General features: G+C 52.0%; 3 protein-coding genes across 8 annotated transcripts; 1 reads left to right on the top strand and 2 right to left on the bottom strand.

Moving 5' to 3' along the window:
• Nucleotides 1–91: 91 nt before the first annotated feature.
• On the bottom strand, nt 92–5,008 carry LOC311215003 (hydroxyacylglutathione hydrolase-like protein). The gene is made up of 8 exons (XM_084295922.1): nt 4,798–5,008; nt 4,008–4,072; nt 3,757–3,874; nt 3,367–3,475; nt 3,137–3,240; nt 2,872–2,973; nt 2,708–2,787; nt 92–2,425 (listed from the first exon to the last, which is right to left on the bottom strand). The coding sequence occupies exons 1-8, from the start codon at nt 4,900–4,902 to the stop codon at nt 2,260–2,262; spliced, it is 849 nt and encodes a 282-aa protein (XP_084152048.1). The 5' UTR covers nt 4,903–5,008; the 3' UTR covers nt 92–2,259.
• Nucleotides 5,009–6,789: 1,781 nt separating this feature from the next.
• LOC311215002 (hydroxyacylglutathione hydrolase, mitochondrial) lies at nt 6,790–16,727 on the bottom strand. Of its 6 annotated transcripts, none has more exons than XM_084295919.1 (11): nt 16,595–16,727; nt 16,160–16,201; nt 14,477–14,507; nt 12,846–13,027; nt 12,317–12,381; nt 10,667–10,784; nt 9,495–9,603; nt 8,731–8,834; nt 8,173–8,274; nt 7,638–7,717; nt 6,790–7,094 (listed from the first exon to the last, which is right to left on the bottom strand). In XM_084295919.1, exons 4-11 carry the CDS (start codon nt 12,948–12,950, stop codon nt 6,995–6,997), a joined length of 783 nt encoding a protein of 260 aa, XP_084152045.1. In that variant the 5' UTR covers nt 12,951–13,027; nt 14,477–14,507; nt 16,160–16,201; nt 16,595–16,727; the 3' UTR covers nt 6,790–6,994. The 6 variants fall into 6 exon arrangements, with proteins under 6 accessions (XP_084152045.1, XP_084152043.1, XP_084152047.1 ...); XM_084295917.1 differs by having other exon boundaries at nt 16,504–16,641; XM_084295921.1 differs by lacking the exon at nt 14,477–14,507.
• Nucleotides 16,728–16,979: 252 nt separating this feature from the next.
• Nucleotides 16,980–18,072, top strand: FAHD1 (fumarylacetoacetate hydrolase domain containing 1; the record flags this gene model as incomplete). The annotated part of the gene is made up of 1 exon (XM_084295924.1): nt 16,980–18,072. The coding sequence occupies one exon, from the start codon at nt 16,980–16,982 to the stop codon at nt 17,649–17,651; it is 672 nt and encodes a 223-aa protein (XP_084152050.1). The 3' UTR covers nt 17,652–18,072.
• Between the last annotated feature and the right edge of the window lie 1,454 nt (nt 18,073–19,526).

Genomic DNA, 19,526 nt, shown 5'->3' on the forward strand with positions numbered 1-19,526 from the left:
AAAGCCAACAGTGTAAAAGACAATTTTAATGTTTTTAATTAAAAGCTTTACATATTTTAGGTGTCGCCGATCAATCAGTGAATTCACAGTGTTCATAAGGCAAAAATCTCCCACTGTTTCCCCCTCCCTTCCCTTGTCATACACGAGCAAGTTGGTAGTTGCAGTGAATGCCCTTCTCCATGCATAGTTCTGTAACACAGTGTTATGCTAAGTAACATTTTTACCTACAGGAAGAGAGACCAGTGCTAATGCAAACGAAGTCCAACATGCTGCAGTGCTGAGCCCATAAACTGTGTACATCAGTGCAAAAGAAACACATCCTGTTCCTGTTGAGAACATGCACGTCCAGCCAGAAGTGCACAAGTCAAGCTGAATTAGCTGTAGATTAAACTGAGGATTTGCATTTTGTCACCTCCAGTTACCAACATGCACCTTACTAAAGTTGCCAAAGGATTCTCTACCCAGAACGTATGCAGACCACAGCTCCCACAAACTCTCCCAGTTTGCTCTTGCCACGGTATCAAGAGCAGCTCCAGTTTCACCCAGCCTTTGAGCTGCACGCTGCTGTCAACACGAGCAAGCCCCGTGCTAGTTTGGGAACCCTCCCACGTGCACCCTAGTGCATCTTCACTCACAATATACAGCGTCCAGGGGCACTCCCCAGGTACGATGCCTGTAGGGCATCACCTACAAACTGCACCATTACATCTGAACTGAGTAGCAGGGAGGCAACAGTACCGAGGCAACTGGTGCAGCAGGATTGACTCTTCCCCTCCTGTGCAGAAGAGTAAATTCTAACGATATAACAAACAAACAAACAAACAAAAAAAAAAACTTAGTCAAGTTTCTAGCAAGGGAAAAAATGGCCATAAATCAGGCTTCAGTGGTAACAGATGCAGTTCACAGTCCACACAACAGATCCTGAAGTCAACACTATTCCAGTGTTAGGAACTATAAAGTTTGTAATCAGTGCTGATTAAAAGGACACCCCCCGTGGTATGGGGCTGTGGGGCCAACTCCTCTGGTTGCTCCTCTCTGTTCTCATGCAATCTGCATGACCTAGGGGTAAACTGAGCAACACCGAGCCAACGAGTCACACACATTGCACAACTGAAGGAAAGGAAAAAAGAGATTTGTGTGACTGCCCAACGCGGGGCAACCTGCCCCAAACCAGCCCCATCGGAGGGATTTCACAGCTATTTACAGAGCTACCTTCAAGCCCTATTTTTCCCTAAAAAAAGAAAACTACGTTACTCAGTTTTGTAATACAACTCACCACCACCTGCAAAATAAAAGCGCTACACATTTTTCAGACTTAACAAATAAAATACAGTACTGGTTCTGCACAAACTGAACAATGAGGGCTGCATGCTCAAGAGGCATAAGAGACCCAGCTGCTCCTCACTCTTACTCCAGAGGAAAGGCGAGGTATGTGTGAATTTCTCCAGTATTTTTCCAGTATTCTATCTTGAGGGAAAAAAATTGTAATGGATCCATAGCAGCACACTTGCTTGCTGCCTAAAAGCTCTCCCCCCCGAAAAGCACTGTACGGAGTGGATGAGAGCATGCTCTCCTCCACACCTGAACTCCACCTGAAGGTATCCTGCAAGGCTTAAGCAATTTGGACGGCTCCGCTAAGTCAGCAATTGCCTTAGAAACCCCTCCACGATCTCCTACATTGCCTACTATAAACCAGAAAGTAAAAAAGGAAAAAAAACACACAAACCACAACACAGGCAGGGTTTCTGTCAGCCCAGCTCTGAAGTCCAGCAGCTGCTGATGCCCAGCTCGATGCCCAGCCCCTGGCTGCTGGGAGCCCGGGGCCAGCCCTGTGGCAGCTCCTGCGCGTCCCCAGGGCCTCGTACCCGTCCCTGCCCCGGGCCTGATCAGGGCATGGGGACACCCCGGGTAGTTCGAGGCAGCTGGAGGCAGCAGAGCCTGGAGCCCGCTGGGTGCTGCCAATCTCTCTGCTCCCCCCAAACGCCTCCTCACCCTCTGCAGCAGCACCCACATCCCGGTGGCGCAGGGCTGACCAGCGTGGCTGCTCGCTGGAGGCAGCCACACGTTTCTGAAGCTCCTGAAGGCAGCAGGAGCTGGGCTCGGCGCTGGAGGGAGCGACAGCAGACTGGGCTGAAAATAAGCAGGTTTGGGACAGGAGCCCCTTCCCAGTGGCGAGGCCCCCACCGCCACCACCGGGATGCTGAATTTCGGTGGCTGTGCCCATGGTCACACCAGGGAGCTGCCTGCTGCCACCGCAGCTCACTTCTTCTCCAGGAAGGGGCTGAAAAGTCCCCAGTCGAAGGCCAGCACGGCCTGGGGATGGGGCCGCTCCTTGGGCTTCTTGAAGTTATCCTTCTCGGTGCGGAGAGCCCTCAGCACCTCCACCGGCTCCGTCTTGCCCGTGAATTTCTGCACGGCCTCCTCCCTGCAAGGGCAACGGCTCCGCTGGGATGGTGGGGAGGGGATGGGGACCCAGCTCGACACTGGGACAGCGAGGGGCATGGCCTCAGGTTGGGGGCACTGTGGGCACGTGGCACCCTCCCTTCCCTCGGGGTTTGGAGTTCCCACTGTCCAACAAAGCCACTGGGAGAAGGGGCGATGCTGGAGGGGAAGGGGAAGCAGGTCTGGGGGCAGGAGCAGCAGGACAGGGATGGACACCGGTCCTGTTTTGGGCCCTTTGTGCCCCCAAGGTGCTGGCTCTGCTTACGTGACCCGCAGGAAGGGGTTGTAGAGGAACTCCTCCTGCAGCGTGGAGGGCACCGTGGGCAAGTCATCATCATCCCGCTGCTGCAAGGAACCAGATGCGTCCAAAAACCCGCTGGCACCCAACATCCCCCCCGCCATCACCTCTATGAGGGCACGGACACCTACCTTGGCCCACGCAAGTTTCTTCTTCACTGCTTCGTTCTCCGGTTCCACTTTTAAGGCAAACTTGAGGTTTCGGACGGTGCACTCGTGGCCGCAGAACACTTTCTGCAAGGGCAGCGGGAAGCACCCAGCGTCACACACGCTCCTGGTGCCAGATCCAACCCTGCTGCACCCCAGTGCATGCAGCCCCAAGGATGGGCACTGCCACCCCATCAGCCCCCCCAATATTTCGCCCCCCCAGGCAGGGGGGGAGATGCAGGGTGCTCACCGTCTCCTTCGGCAAAGCCCCCAGCACCTGGGTGAGGTTGGTGTACATCTGCTCCGCCGTCCCCTCGAAGAACTTCCCGCAGCCTCCCACGAACAGGGTGTCACCTGCGGGGTGACACGGGGCTGGGCACAGGGGGGGACCCCAAACCCACAGCCGGAAAGAGGGATGGGGCAGATCTGCCCCAGGAGCATGGGGTGGGGATGGGGTGCGTGGCAGCGGGGTGGGGGTACCTGAGAAGAGAGCCGGCGCGTCCGGGGAGCCGTCCTCCCACATGAAGTAGCACATATGGCCTGAGGTGTGGCATGGGGTGAAGAGGCACCTCACATGGATGGCCCCGAACTGTGGGGACGGAGGGTTTGGTCTATGGCCAGGCATATCTGGGCTCACCGCGGACCCCCGGCTTCCCCAAACCCCCGTGCTGCTTGCCCAGGGCCTAGTGGGTGGGGGACACTGAAGGGGACACAGCCTTTGGGGTGCCCCAGCGCCATCCCAAACACGCTGGGAAGGGGACAGGGCTTCTCCCCATGGTCAGTGTGCCCACCCCACATGAGCAGTGCCACCTCTGCATCACCCCGGGGGCCGCACACCCACAAACACCCCCGGGCGCAGGGCACACGCACCGTCAGCTCCTCGTTGGGGGCCACCTTGTGCGTCAGGGCCCCGATCCGCTCATCGGCGCCGTACACCCGCAGCCCGGGGCACAGCCTCGCCAGCTCCTCATTGCCCCGCGCGTGGTCCCTGCACGGGGAGAGGAGGCAACGGGCACCGCTGGGCACTGCTGGGCACCACTGGGCGCTACTGGGCATGGTGATGGTCATGGCCATGGGCACGGCCACCACCTGCACCCCGTACAGAGGCCAGTGACACTTACCAGTGGTGGTGGGTGGTGAGGACGGCTCGCAGCACCACGTCCTCCCTCCTGACGATCTCCAGCAGCTGGAAGGGGCCAGGAACAGGAGGTGGTGAGCACCCAACACCACACACCCAACACCAACACCCCGCAGCCGCTCTCGGAGCACCCAGCACAGCACAGGATCGGTCCCGCACCGACCCCACTCTGCAAACCAGGTGCCCAGGGAGAGGAAAGGCACCCCAAAAAAACACACACAGCCGGGGGGGCTGAAGGCACGGCTCAACATGCAGGACCCATCGCACAGAGCAGGGCAGGGGGTGCAAAGGGGCAGCTCCCGGGGGGTCGGGGGCTGTTTTGGGGTTGGGCTCATTTTGGGGCCGGGGTTGGCACAGCAGCAGCAGGAGGTGGGCCCGGTGCGCCCCCCCCCCCCCCCCCCCCTCCGCTCCTCCGCTGCAGCCGGGGCTCGGCCGCTTGGAGCCACCCCGGGGGGAGCCCAAATTCAGCGCCCCCGGGGCTGCCCTCCTGGAGGAGGAAGGAAACGTGCGAGCAAGCGGCGAACGATTAAAAAAAAAGCGGAAAAAAAAATTAAAAAAAAAAAAAAAAGAGGAAAAACAAAACAGAAAGCGGCGGCGCCTGCCGTGCCTGCAGCGGGGGGGGGGGGGAAGGGGGGCACGGGGACGGCTTTAGGGGGACCGATGGGGGCCGGTCGGGCTGTGGGGGGCTTTGGGGTGCCCGTAGGGGGGGGTCTGCTCCGGGTTGAGCCCCCCCCGAGCCCCCCCTTGGCAAGGGGAAGGGCCCAAGCTCTCACCCTTTTGGGCACGGCGGCGTCCACGGCCACGGCGTCTCGGGTGCGCTCCTCGATGACCAGGTACATGTAGTTGTCCTCCAGCACCGACACCACCTTCACCTTCATCTCCCGGGGCCACCCGCAGGGACCCCCCCCCCGGGAGCCCCCCCCCGGAGCCGGAGGCGGCCGCTACCTGCGGGAGGGGCCGGGCGGGGAGGGAGGGGAAGGGACGGGAGGGAGGGGAAGGGAGGGGAGGGGAGGGGAAGGGCTGCGGCGGGGGAGGGCGGTGTCCAACCTCGTCCCCTTCCCTCCCTCCTTTTCCCTTCCCTCCCTCTTTTTCTTCTTCCTTCCTGCCCTCCCTCCCTCCTTTTCCATTTCCTTCCCTTCCCCTCCTTTTCCTCTTCCTCCCATCCCCTCCCTCTTTTTTCCCTCCCCTCCTTTTCCTCTTCCTTCCCTCCCTCCTTTTGCCTTCCCTCCTTTTCCATTTCCTTTCCTCCCTTCCCCTTTCCTTCTCTTTCCCTTTCCCCATCCCTCCCTCCTTTTCCTCTTCCTTCTCTCTCCCCCTTTTCCCTCCCCTCCCTCCTCCCCCAGCTCGGTGCAATGCAGCCACAGGGCAGGGGGCAGCTCCTCCTGCAGCCACCAGTGCAATGCAGGGGGTAAATCAAGCCCTCAGCTCCCCCCCACCCTCCCCACCCCATTTTCTTCTTTTAAAATAAAACTACAGTCTTAACAAGACCTTGTATAAAGCCTCAGATGTTCCCCAAATGCCTACCTGCTCCCCTGTGGGATTTAGAGGCAAGCTGCTACAAGGTCACTCGCTGACTTTAATCACCAGTACAAAAAAATACGACTTTAAGAGGTCCACTTTTTTTCCAGACTGCCACACTGTTTACAGCTGCGTTTATTTCCCCAGTTGTCAAACAGCCATCAGTACAGTCATGCTTAGTTGTAGCAGCACAGCATTCAAGTTAAGGAGTCAGTAAAGTTTTAGGTACCATTTTTCTAAAATACATAAAAATTTACCCTTTTTTTTTTTTTTTAAAGCAAATAAGGAAATGGTGCTACACCAAACTCCGCTCCTACACTGCCACTCAGCACGCTCTTTAGAACAGCAGACCAAGTCACAGAGCTGAAATCCAGGTGGTTGTGCAGTCCCTCATGGCATTGCTTTCCAACCAGCGTGCACTAGGGAGAGAAACTGGAACCAAAACTGTTCAAATCTGTTACAGATTCAGCTGTGAAACATTTGTTTGAAAATCTCTTGTATTTGAGCAGATCCGCAGCATGCAACTGAGACCAAGAAACGAGGGATTTAACACACCTGGGAGGAAGATGCATTAAAGACAGATGCCAAACCTTTAAGACACTTATATGCTAGGTAAGTTCTTTCTTCTCAGGGAACAGCAGACAAATTCCTTCTTTATTTTTGTGGTACTCACACAAGTAACACACAGATCACACCCACGAGCAGTAAGCAGGTGCATGCAAGCAGGCTTAAGTTAACAGGGAAAGGGCATAAGCAGCGGTGCAAGCCAGCATGCTGCCTGGAAAAGTTACTGCAGTCCATGACAAGGAATGTCAAAGAGAAGAGAAGATCCCTGCAAAACAGCTGGACAGTCCCGGCGTGCCATGTGAAGAGCCAGGCCACAGCATATTTAACAAACCATGCCCTCAACTGGCTGCGGCAGAGCAGGTCCGTCACCGAGAGGTTTTAGTAGAGCCAGAAGTGACAGACTTAGAATAGTTTAAGTAGCAGCATGGAAGAAAAGTTTCTATCTTCAGATGGCAATGCAGTTAACTGCATTTTGTCCCTGCTTTAAACGGAGACTGAATACCTTCACGTAGAGCAGCCCCAATCCCACTGTCTGCATTCACATTAGGCGCTTACAAAAATAACAGGAGTTTTTTTCCTAGGCCTCAAGGCTTGGCCCTTCCCTACCCCAGCCTCTGAGCTATGTACCAACGCTTGTAAAATGATCTGCATGTGACACGTGACAGTTCGAGAGCCAGCAATAAAGGGATAAATATTCTTCATCATAATATAAATATGCTGTAGAGTATCTCAACAAGGGCAAAGTGCTTTTTTTTTTTCCTCAATTAAAATAAAATAGAAACCTAAATAAGACTGTCTCGACCACAACAGAACGTTCAATTCCTAAGACATCTGAATAATCGAAGTTGCTATGAAACTGACAGTAAAGTGACCTAGGCAGAGTGCTCAGTCCTTCGGGACCCTGAAGTTATCCTTCTCTTTTCTGATGGCTCCCATTGTCCGGATCGGGTCCGTCTCCCCGGCGTGCTGCTGAACTGTCTTCTCCCTGCCAGGAGGGAACAGGGACAGTAAATGCAAAGGCTGCAAGATAAAATCTCGGGTATGAAGTCACTACTGCCACATTTTGCCTGTATCAAGGGGATATGTTCCATTTAAGATCAAGGACTCAGGGCTTTGGCACAGGCTTATCAGCTCTCTTGGTTTAAACACTCACGGGCAAGAGGAAGTTGCAAACACTTTTATGCTTTGAATGGCATCTTTTACTGCGTCTGTCTGCCCAACCCTGCATGCTGAAGGAACATCATTACACAATAAAGCTTGTTCTAGCTCCTGAAGTCAGGGACTTCAGCAGTGGCAGAGATGCTCACCAAAACCCTTCCAATTCTACTGCAACAACCTTCTGCCAGGACAATGAGTACTGTACCTTACTTACGGAATGCAAATGCTTTAAGGAGAGTCTTGAGGGCATCAAACAGGAATGTGTGAAGCAAGAGAGTAATTCACACTTAAGGCTCTTTGTTCAGAGACCTCATCCTTCCCACACCCCCCTCCACCCCAAGCCAGAGGGCCCGTTCCCACCCCTCCCTACCTCACTCTCATGAAGGGGTTGTACGTGAACTCTTCTGCAATGGTGGAGGGTATGGTTGGCTCGCCGCTGTCGTATTTGGCCTAGAACAAGGGAGAGATTTCTGCCTGATGGGGAATGTTTTGGTGAAAAAGGAACATCCCGGGTATGAACCGTGGTGGGTTAGCGTTGCACCAAATTGCCAGAGCCACACACCGTCAGACAAGGACCGAAGTGAACACAGAAAGACCTGGGTCATAGCTTTCGTGGGACAGAGCTGATCCTCCCACCTGGATGTGGATAACCAGCCTGGAATTGTACCAAGGAGTTCTCAGGGAGGGTCACATCTCCGCAGAATAGCAAACTGTCTCCTCCAGGCCTCACACTCAACCCTTTTCCCCAACACATTGCTCCCCTGAATGTGCAACCGTACTGCAGCTTCTCTCTCGGATCTACCTCCCCTGAGCCCCACCACCGTCCCCTCTCCTCTACCTCCTCAGGGAGGCTCTTCCTCCATGAAAGCACACAACAAGTTTAGGAAAAGGATGAACAAACCTACCTTGGCCCAAGCAAGCTTCTCCTGGATAGTTACATTATTGGGTTCAACGTGCCGAGCAAATTTGAGATTGTTGATAGTGTATTCGTGACCACAGTAAACTCTCTAGGAAGAGAAAGGATGAGTTACACATGGTAACTCTGAGGGCACAAAGGTAGAGTGCCAAATCATCAGTGTTATTGTACACAGCAGAAACAAGAGTCAAGCCCCCAGGTTACACCGTTCTCTCTACCAGAGACAGACACAAAGTGCTGGGAGTTATCAGACCACACTAAGTGCAAATTTAACAGTAAGCCTGATGAAAGGACCAGGGCATCCAAGCTCTCCAGCCTTAGTTTCAATAAGCAGACTCTACTTTCCCACAGAACACAAGCATATTTGGGTATCCATTTCCTTCTCAAAGGACTCCAGCTATTTGAAGACAACTCCTGAAGTAAGTGTGCATTCCTTCAACAGGAGAAATTCTCTCACTGAACACTGTTATTGAGAAGATGTTTTTTTCTGATGTCTGTAGTAGTTTCTGGCTGGTTACCTTACTAGCATAAAAGAAGAGTTCCATACCGTTTCAGGGTCCAAGCTGCCCAAGATCTCAATCAGCGCTCTGTACATTTCCTCTGGGGTTCCCTCGAAGAATTTCCCACAGCCGGCCACGAACAGCGTGTCACCTGCAAGCAAGGCGTGACATGGCATCAGGGCCAGACAGAGCTCTTCACACCCAATGTGAACACCCTGAGGGCTCGGTCTTGCCGTTGCTGCCCTCTCTGCAGCTCACGCTGCTCTGCCCTCACCAGGAAGGCACGGGGACAGCCAGGCTTTACTGCTGCCCCACACCGGCTCAGTGCTACATAAACCCACACAACAAATGCCTCTCTAACCTGATCTCAGCTTCTGATGCAGGAAATCCCACAGCCTCACCAGGCAAACCATGCCAGAGCTTCCCTACCTGTGTCTGCTGTCCACTCTTGTCCCTTCTACAATAAACACTTGTCCTCTTTACTGTGAGGACAATAAAAAACAAAAACAAAAAAAAACAACAACCAGCTCATTTCAGTGAAAAAAGCACTAGAGGTAGGACTCATCCAGGGCTCATTCTTGATTTTGCTTGCAGGGTGTCCAGCAATAGGTTACAGAACTAGAAGAGTTTCACCGGTTTCATTTACAATTACTACTAGGTAGCTTTGTGCAGGGACAAGGTGTGGGAGTTAAATTAGCTGCACTGGTAATAAGGAGCGAATGCACATCCAGAGTCAGGAGCACACAGGCAGAGGGGTAGCTTATTTCTTCGCAACACAGACTGCCGGCGGTGTAACCTCCCAACTCCTCACCTGTAAAAACAGCAGGTGGCTCGGAGCTATTTGGCTTAGTCACATAATAACAGATGTGTCCAGAAGTGTGACACGGCGTACAGAGGCATTTCACATTAAGAGATCCCACCTGAGAAGAAGGCAGAAGACTGGAGCTTAAGCTACTGTTTGGGAGCATTTGTACCATTAGAAAAGAATTGCAACTATTACAATGGCCTAGTAGTCCTACAGGCAAATTCTCACGTAGCTGGTCAGTAAACATCAGCTCTTTTCCTGAGAGAGTCCAGCAAAAGAGTTTTATGGCAAGGACTTGGAAGGGAGCTGTTTCCTCTTAGCAGGTGTTGTTACAAAGAGAACTGCCAGATTCTTTCATTTGCATGCAGAGTGACTCAGCGTCTGGTTGGCAGCAAGGGAAAATAGATCTAGAGCCATACAAAATCCTAAACAAAGTTAATCAAGCGGAAAAAGCTCCAAACAAAAATGAAGCTGAAGGGTAGAAGTGGAAGACGCTCAAGAAAAGGGAGGGATTAAACACATTCATGAGGATGTTTACCCCACAGCCTTAATTTGTGCACCTTCCCATGTTCTTCTGTGCTCCCTTCTTTGCTTCTGACTGCCCCACAAAAGGTGCACTGCAGGAATAGCAGTGACATTCATGCCAGCCTGCAAATTTCATAGCAGTTTATGCAATCTGCCAGCTCATCTATAAACAAACAGCCACGTTTCAACAAGGTTTGCCACTTTAGCTCTGGAAAAGCAATGCAAGGCAGCTAGCCCTGCTGGCCCACTTTCTCTTCACCCTGTATTTCAGCCTGCATTCAGAGAGCACCGTTTGCATTTCCTCAGTGCTACCCAGGCTCTAAGCAGAACACAAGCCCTGTGCTTTCGCATTTTGGCTCTGACCACCCCAATTAAGACAGCTGTCAAAGAGCAGACAGACACCCAGCATATCCCAGGCAATACACATGTCTGAGCCATGCCAATGTTACCATGAGAACTCACACCAGCTAACAGGAGCCAGAGGGACTATGGCTCATAGGGCAGGAAAAGGGGAAAAGACGTAGTTAAGCCATCAGCTACTTCCAAGAAATGTTAAAACACTAAAAAACAAAAAACACCACACCAGTCCACCTCCAAGCTGTGAGATGAATGGGAGATGCCCTCAGCCAAGTCCTGCAGACCACTCCCTTTACCTTGAGCGTTGTCAGGTGAGACACCTTCTGTGTCAGAGCTCCAACTCTGCTGTCCCCGCCGTACACACGCAGCCCCGTCTCCATCTTAACGAGCTTCTCGTTTCCTCCAGCATGGTCCCTGGAAGGTCAGAACAAGGGATTTTGGTAAGGATGAACACAAATTTATCTTAGCTCGTATTGCAACAGTAACCTCCAAGCGATCATTTCTGATCAACTAGTCTGCCCATATCCTGACGTCTAACACCATCCTATCAAAGAACATGCTACATCAGCACTAGTGGAGATAGTTTCTTTATATGCCAGTTAAGTAAGTGCTGGTGGCTGCAGAGCAGCACATTTAGGAAGGATTTCTAAATAGGACCTTGGTCACTGTCTCTCCAACAACCCCCTCAGTTTCACACCTGGTTGGGAAACACCAGCCTCAGAGGATCAGAGTCACCTCTCCAGTAACTGGGGCACTGAGAGGACTGGGATAACAGTTATCGATTCAGTGGCTCCGCCACGACCCATGGGAGAGGTTATTCAGGTTCAGCCCTGCAAAACTGCTAAAGCAAAACATTCATCTCCATGTCCCTGGCAGAGTTAATCTGCAACCCAGGTAATCTTCCCACAGCTGCTGACTAAGTATCGTGCCGCAGAGACATGCCCCAGCAACTCAGCGTTGCACTCCACGGCTACCTGCACGTTTATTCCACTGACCAGCTAAAAGAAGTCAGCATTTTGAAGGTTAAAGGCTCTAACACAGAACTCGTAGTCTAAACAATGTGCCTGGTCATAGCAAGAATTACTCATATAAAGTCTGGCTTGACTCCAGGCACAGGAAGACTTTCCCATCTTTGTTGTGCACTCGGCTACTGCGTACTGATCTCTCTGCACTTCACTTCCTCGTGTGCTCACCATGCCTCTGGACCAGGTAAGGACCAGACCATCCCCCAGAGCTATGCAAACAAACAAACAGCATTTGGGATAGCCTGGGTGTGCCCAGTCTGCTAGCACCTGGACATCTTCTAGGAGAGATCTTGACATACAACTTCAAAGCAGCCCTTTACCGACCTCAGACTGAGGGAGTGTCTTCCTTTGCCTCACAAATTATCTCGCTACTGTGCTTCCGAGTCTGTGCTAACGCTTGATCAGTCGTAGCTCCAAGCTGTCTGGTCAAATAAGAGCAAGGAACAGCCACAGCAACTGTCCCCCACAGGCACACAACGGTGTGCTGATTTGAGCCATCTTCTCTTAGAGACTTCTTACTCCATTTATCCCTCTCCTACCTTGTAAAGGAAGATTTGGGAGGACTGTCTGCTCCAGCTGAGCCACCAACAGTATGAGAAAGCATCACTGTCAAAGCAGTTAAGAAGGAAAGGCAACGACCAAGGCCCAGATGCAAGGATGAACCACTGGAGCCTTTCCTTTTTACTCCTGTCCTCACATCTGCACTCTGAATCCAGGCCCACCAGGACACCCAGGGACTTGTGTCCCTGCACAGAGTCGGCATCCTGGTGTCCGACAGGCCAAGGAGCACTGCCTGAGCTCTGATCCTCCCCTCACACCTAAGCTCCTGACTAGAGAAATCTGATCCAGAAGAGAGACAATTATTAACAGCTTGCGTTAATGTGGAGGAAAGGGGGATCCCACTACAGCAGATGAAGTTACCAGTGATGGTGTGTGGTCAGGACAGTGGTCAGCTTCACGCCATGCTTTTTGACTGCATCCAAAACCTGCAGACACAGGCACGAGGAGAGCATTAGAACTCACACGAGGCAACTTAACAGCACACCTGGTACCTGTGTGCAACCACTACAGGGCTTGAGAGCCACACGTGCATGCAAACACCCCAGCAACTTTGAAGAGAGCCCATCCCTCTTCAAGCAGTCATTACAGATCAGGACACGAGGTCTCTGATCCAGCCAGGCCACGACTAAACCCTCAGTCCCATTTCCTCTTTTCTGCAGAAGAGCAAACACAGGGAGGGAACAAAATCAGGGCAGTAACTATCCAAGTCAGGGAGAAGCTGCCTGCGCTCAGAAGCTCAGTGAAGCTTTATCTGCACGCAGGAGAGGCCAGCATTTCCTGCCTTTCCCCAAGCCTGAGTCAGCCCGTGACTAATTCCCTCGTGTACGTGGCAGCCTGGAAGCATCTCCCGGAGAAGCAGCCCGCTCCCGGGGGCAGCGGACAGCATTACCTTCTGGGGCTGCACGGGATCAACTATAGCGGCCTCCTTCGTCTCCTCGTCGATGAGGAGGTACATGTAGTTGTCTGTGAGGGCCGGGAGGAGCTCCACCTTCATGTCGGCTTGCGTGACCGTCTTCGACTTCCTCTGCTCGTGCTCTGTGTGCAGGAAGAAAGCTCGCAGCCACACGGGACCTGGGGAGCCAAAAACAGCCAGACTTCAGGTTAGCCCTGGGAGGGGTAAAAGTGGGACAGCACAGCAGGTCTGCGGCCAAGGAGAAGGGCATGCACAGCCCAACCTGCCTCCTTCGGAGGAAAAGAGGAGAGCAGCCACCACAGGACAAAGCGTTAGTGTCTGGCTGTGTCACCCTGTGCCCTGCAGCGTGGGAGGATCTTGGTGCTCTGCAGCTTCTGAGAAAGGGATGGGACTCTGCTCCTAGGGATGTACTCATGCAGGCAAAACGCTGTAACTGGTTTCAAGGGGCAGGAAAGCAGAACAGAGAGGGAGCACTTGGGCAAAGGTCAGCCTGAGACAATGACTTTGCAAAAAAAAAAAAAAAAAAAAAAAAAAAAAGCACAAAATGCCATGTTACAACCAAAAGGAAGAAAAAAAAAAAAAAAAAAGAAATACAGATACTGCTAGAACAGAAATATCTGGTTCATTAATTGGGGAAATCACTTCTTACGTAGTGCCACAGAGAGAGGGGAGGTTCTCTGCATGGAAGGCCAGGCTCCCTGTCTGGCAGATACCAGGCATGCACTGCAGGAAGGGTTCTTGCTCACGGACTACCTTGATGCAACAGCAGTGCTTCCCTATTTGCTTTTGGTTAAATGTTTAATCAAATCCAAGTAGAAAATCTGATTCCAGATGCAAATAACCTGGGCTCCTTTTTTCCCCCCCACTCTTTAACTCACAGATGCACAGTTCTTAAAGAAGCAACTGAGTCATAAGAAGCTCTGCCATAAAAAAAGGGAAGGAAAACAAAGACAACGAGGCCTTCCACTGCCAGCAACCCACAGCATAGGCCTGGGTCCATGCGCATGCAGGGTGAGAGACACGAGCCTCTACAAATCACACATCAGTTGTCTTCAACCCCCAAGGCCCTCACATGCCACTGAAGGTGCCTGCGTTGCTCTGAATCATGCTGGCTCAGCTCCTGGTTCATTTTGCACCACTGCCTCCAGCCCTAATGCTCCACGCTTGGTGCTCGGTAACCTCCATGGGTGCCAAAGGGAGGGGTGATAATTCTCTAATCAGCCTGGCCCACTCTCAGAACAGCTCAGTCCTGATAAGAGGCAGCTTCAGGGAGCAGAGGCCCCGCAGGCTGCCTGCAGCCCACCCGGAGCTCCAGAGGCTGACCCACACAGTGCTGCAAAGCCACGACCAAAGCTCCCACTGTGCATGCAGCTGCAAACCCAGGCACAGGGGTAGCAGCACCCCTAGGGCCCCTCCAGTACCACTATCCTGCCCAGAACATCTTCCCCTTCTGCATCACTACCTCACCTGCTTGTACCGGGAAGCAGGCACGGAGGGGAGATGGTGGTAAAATTAAATGCAAAAAAATAATCCCAAGGCACAACAGTGTAGGCATGCTCTGGGTATTTGACACAGAAGGCACGTAGTGTTAAAGAAAGCATCCATACCTGCCAAGTGGTCCTTAGGGGCAGAAAAGTCCTTTTTTTAAAAAAAAAAAAAAAGAAAAAAGAAAAAAAAAAAAGAGAGAATAACAAATCCTTACTATTATTTGATAGGAACAAAAAGTAATCGCTCCTCAACTGCTCTAGCATAACATGGAGCACTTTGCCTGTGGATGTAATCAGTCACAAGAGCTACGTTTACTGTATGTTTGTTTGCAGAGTAGATGCAAACTGGAAAATAATAATAAAAAAAAAATACAAAACCACAACCCTTGCTTGAACTCAAAGGAATTATTCACATAGTTACAATGCTTTCTTCCTATGAACCATTTTTAACCTTGGCCATGATCCTCAAGACTCCTTGCATGTTTCGCTCACGATTCGTGCACAACAAAAACAAACCACACCACACACGGAAATGTTTTCTGAGATGTGATCTAAACAAAGGGACAAGAAAGCGTCCACGCCACATGAAACTCGTTCTGACTCCCATCTGCAGCTGAGCTGCACCTCTCCCGTCTGCCCATTCAATGAGCACATCAAAAGCTCTCACGCACACCCAGCACCGCTCGTAGGAGAGGAGCAGGCTCAGCCCCAGCCCTGTTCATGCAATTCCCCAAGCGGTGCCTAGCCCCTGCTCTGCCCCAGCACCTAACGAAATGGTCTCATTTCGAGATCACTGTGATGCACGCGGGGCTCCTCCAAAATTAAGGTCCAATAATTTCATTTTCACTCATTCTATACCACGTCCCTGCTGACACTCACGGAGCAGCAGAGGCCTTTGGATCCCACGCCTGGTGTTCTGAACACCAGCACCGCCCGACTCATCAAGAGGAAGGGTTTGCACATGGGAAGCACTAATATTACCACATGCGTGCTCGAGGTTAGGGGCAAGCAGTCAGCAGCATAGGTTAGTAAGAGGTTACTGCAGTAAGGGGGTGCTTTATACACTTTCTCCACAGTATTTTGTTTTACTCTTTTTTTAATTACAGCAAAGAGTGGAAAATTCCTCTTTCAGATGTGGCTGTCACACACGAAAGTGACTGCACATGCATCCCCAGATGTACATCCCTGCGTTGCCACATAAGTAGAAACACCACGTTCACTTTTTTTATGTGCAGATATTTTTGGACACCGGGCGAGCTCGCGTTGGCTGCACACCCCCGGGGAGCAGCAGCTCGCAGGACTCCCACCCGTGCACACCCTGCAACGGGGGAATTGGGTCTGCCAGCCCCTCGGTTTGCTCGTTCCCGAGATAGCATCAGGGTTTCCACACCTGGCACTAACTCCCAAGGGTTCTTGCTCATAAGGCCAAGTTTTAAAGCTGGAGTGATGCAAAAGGCCTCCGGCAAGACCCGCCCGAGACACTGTCAAGCCCCAGCCCAAGCTGCAGTTCAAAGAGACGCTTTCAGAATTTAGGCCGCAAGTTTAAATGCACAGCCCAGACTTTTTTTTTTTTTTTTTTTAACATTATCGATACAATTTCACATTGAGCTCAGTTGAAATTCCAGCTCCCAGCCCTCTGTCCCCCAGATCCACAACCAGCGTCCGTGGCAGCCCAGGAACTCCAGGAGCCTCCAGATCAGTTATCAGCAGATAAGAAAAAAAAAAGAAAAAAAAAGAAAAAAAAAAGAAAAAAAAGCAAACCAACCACCACCAGAGCCAGGCTCCAGCTAAGCAGATACTGACCTACTTGGGGCTGTGAGTCAGCTTAAAAAGCTCTGCGCACCCCTGAGTGGGCAAAGGAGAAGAGAAGCCACCGTCAAACTGCTGCTCCCGGGGGGGACCCCCAGCCGCCCCCCGTCCCCCTCGGAGCCTCAACACCCCCAAAGCCTCCTGCCCAGCCTCGGAGGAAGGGATCCCCGGAGGAAGGGGACCCCTCGGGTGTCAGGGGACCCCCCCTGAGCAAGGGGGACCCCCTCGGAGGCAGGGGGACCCCCGGCCGCCCCCCTCCCAAGGGCAGCCGCCGGCCGCCCCCCGCTCCGTGCCCGGCGGGGCAGGTGGGCTCCGGCCGAGCCTCCCTCCCCACGTACCGGCTCGGAGCAGGGCCCCAGCTCGCAGGGCGGTGCCGAGGCTCCGCCAGCCCCCGCCGCGCATGGTGCAGGCCCGGCCCGGCCCGGTTACCTTCGCTCCCCGCCCCGGGAGGAGGAGGAGGAGGAGGAGGAGGCAGCGGCAGCCCCCAGCGGCCAGCCCCGGCCCCTGCCCCGGCGTACAACGGGGGCGGCGCTGAGCCCGCCCGGCCCCTCTTTGCACACCCGGGCCAGGCCCTTTTTCATTTATTTATTTATTTTTTTAAATTTATTTATTTATTTTTTCCCTTTTTTTTTTTTTTTTTGCCCAGCCCTGTGGAGGGGCTGGGTGAGGAGGCGGAGGTACGCGGCCTGGCCCTAGGAGGCAGCAGGCAGGGGAAAGAAGGAAGGAAGGAAGGAAGAAACACGGAGCTGGATTTGCGGCTCCCAGCCCGGCAAGGACACCCCAAGGGCACCCCGGGGAAGGAGCCGCCGAGCTCATGGCCTCGTCCCGGCCCTTGTCTCGCTTCTGGGAGTGGGGCAGGAACATCGTCTGCGTGGGGCGCAACTATGCCGAGCACGCCAAGGAGATGGGCAGCGCGCCGCCCGCACAGCCCCTCTTCTTCCTCAAGCCTTCCTCTGCCTACCTGCGGGAGGGATCCCCCATCCTCCGGCCTTACTACTGCACCAGCCTGCACCACGAAGTGGAGCTGGGGGTGGTGATCGGGAAGAGAGCCCAGGCTGTGACCCAGGAGGCTGCTATGGAGCATGTGGCAGGCTACGCGCTGTGCTTGGACATGACCGCCAGGGACACGCAGGAGGAGTGTAAAAAGAAAGGTTTGCCCTGGACCTTGGCCAAAGCCTTCAACACGTCCTGCCCAGTGAGTGAATTTGTGCCCAAGGAGAAGATCCCGGACCCTCACAAGCTGAAGATCTGGCTGAAGGTGAATGGAAAGCTGAGGCAGGAGGGGGAGACCTCCTCTATGATCTTCTCCATCCCCTACCTGATCAGCTACATCAGCGAAATTGTCACCCTGGAAGAAGGGGATTTGATTCTGACGGGGACTCCCGAGGGAGTTGGATCTGTGCAAGTAAACGATGAGATAGAGGCTGGGATAACCGACGTCCTGTCCATGCGGTTCAAGGTGGCACAGCAAACGCGTCGCTCCTAACCGAGACCACGGCTGGGACCCTTGTCTGCATAGGAAAAGGCTCTTTGGGAGTAACTGGCGAACAAAGAGACACACAAACCATCCCGTGAATTAAATTTATATGGCCTAAGCATCTACTGGACACTCAAGTGTCAAGGACACGTAGCTCATGAGCTCTGAAGACCTTTGGCCAAAACAACCCCATTTCCATGGAGTTTTCAGCCTCCACCGAGGCTGTACAGCGGAGGGCAGGCCAGGAGTCCAACCCAGCGTGGGGCAGCCGGTTAATACCTAAACGGTACCTTGGAACTTTCTGTGTGGACTGTGCTGGGAGACGAAAACAAGGCAGGAAACGCAGCAGCAAGACTCCCGCTGTGTGTGCAAGCCCTCCTGTTCTATATATTGATTTAAAATTAAAAAAATAAAAAAATAAACATTAAAATGGTGATGTATGGAAAGTGCTCTGGGGTCCTGGTGAGGACTGCAGCTCTCTCTGTGGTACCTGCTTGTTAGTAGGAAGGCTTCCATGTCCTGGCTTCCAGGTCCCCCGTACGCTCAGCCTCCTTGCACAGAGGTATTGAAGTAGCAAGAACATACACGATGAGAAATAAAACTTTAACCTGAGGACTGGAATCCACCCAGGGTGTGAAGCTACATGCCCTGGCAGCTGTCAAGGTGGGGTTGTTGCAGCTTGGGGTGCTCCAAGGGCTGGCTCATGGGTGACCAAACAGCGGTCAGAGGTGCTCTGCTCCTGGGTGCTGGGGCCCATCATCACTGGGGAGCTGCAACAGAAAGGAGCTGTGGTAAAACATGGGAAAGCCTGTGGGGAAAGGTGCCTTTGCAAAGCACTGGATATGTTTTCATAATTACAGTGAATAATCTATAAAACCATAGATATCTAGGGGGGTTAACTAATCCCTTAGTAGGCTACCACTTTGAAAGTTACCCTTGGGCATTCTGAAAGCCCAGCTTCACATGTTGTGTGGGGTGGGGGCTCCTTTCAGTGGTTTTATTTCCAAGATTGAGGATTTGGGGTTGTAAATAAAAATTAGGAGCTAAGGCCCACCCATCCTATATGAAATCAAAGATGCATATGCAACAGTAAACCAAGAATTACGGCTTCAGAAAGAATCTCTCTCCTCAGAGTATTCTGCAATATAAAGATGTTTGCTTTTCACAGTAGTTTCATGATTCCTCCATGCATTTTTCAAGTGTACAAATTAAAAGAGGATTGCTTTCCCTCCCACTCCAAGGGGCGTTATGCAGCAGAAGTGTTCCAGATGCCTGGCAGATCCTTTTCTTAAACTAAGCTTTAAATATACTTCTAAAAGTAAAGTAATACAAAAGATCAAGAACAAAGAAGCCCATTGGTAAAGATCACCAGTAAACTTGTCTTAACTTTCACTGATTTAAATATATTTTATCAAAATCTAACTGCAGCAATTACCATTACTTACATAACACAGTGCAACAGTTGAAGTTTTTTAAAAAAATATTTCCAGCTGTTAAAAAGCCACATCATGTAACTTTTCCTGTTTCCAAACTCCAACTGATCTTACGCTCTCGACCAGTTTACATGACAGTGAGCTCTCTTTCAAATCAAAGGAGTGACAAAACAAGTTATAAAATATTAATAAAAAACCTCTCCCCATGAACATCAGAACTTACCATTTTCAAAGGCTGCACAGTTATCCAATTTCCAAGAAAAACAGATGGATTTATTTTTTTTTTTAAATAGCTGTGAATGCTGAAGTGAAATGCTGAACCCAGCTCTTAATAACTGCTAGAAGTTTTGTTTCAAAATGTACATTCAAAGTTTTACGGAACAAATTATGGCAGCCCAAAGACAAGTATCTCTGTGAAAGAGCAGTGTGGTCCAGTATACTGCCAATCATG

This window comes from Netta rufina, assembly GCF_964035555.1.
Source record: "Netta rufina genome assembly, chromosome: 15".
Lineage (NCBI taxonomy): Eukaryota > Metazoa > Chordata > Aves > Anseriformes > Anatidae > Netta > Netta rufina.

What these genes read in the sequence shown, in the direction of transcription:
- LOC311215003 (XM_084295922.1), bottom strand. Translation starts at nt 4,902, where the DNA reads ATGAAGGTGAAGGTGGTGTCGGTGCTGGAGGACAACTACATGTACCTG. An exon ending in AGAAACTTGCGTGGGCCAAG is followed by an intron (nt 2,788 to 2,871) that starts GTAGGTGTCCGT and finishes GGTTCCTTGCAG; the next exon opens with CAGCGGGATGATGATGACTT. An exon ending in AACCCCTTCCTGCGGGTCAC is followed by an intron (nt 2,426 to 2,707) that starts GTAAGCAGAGCC and finishes TTGCCCTTGCAG; the next exon opens with GGAGGAGGCCGTGCAGAAAT.
- LOC311215002 (XM_084295916.1), bottom strand. Translation starts at nt 16,567, where the DNA reads ATGCGCGGCGGGGGCTGGCGGAGCCTCGGCACCGCCCTGCGAGCTGGG. An exon ending in ATCCCGTGCAGCCCCAGAAG is followed by an intron (nt 12,382 to 12,845) that starts GTAATGCTGTCC and finishes CTGTGTCTGCAG; the next exon opens with GTTTTGGATGCAGTCAAAAA. An exon ending in AGAAGCTTGCTTGGGCCAAG is followed by an intron (nt 7,718 to 8,172) that starts GTAGGTTTGTTC and finishes CCCTTGTTCTAG; the next exon opens with GCCAAATACGACAGCGGCGA.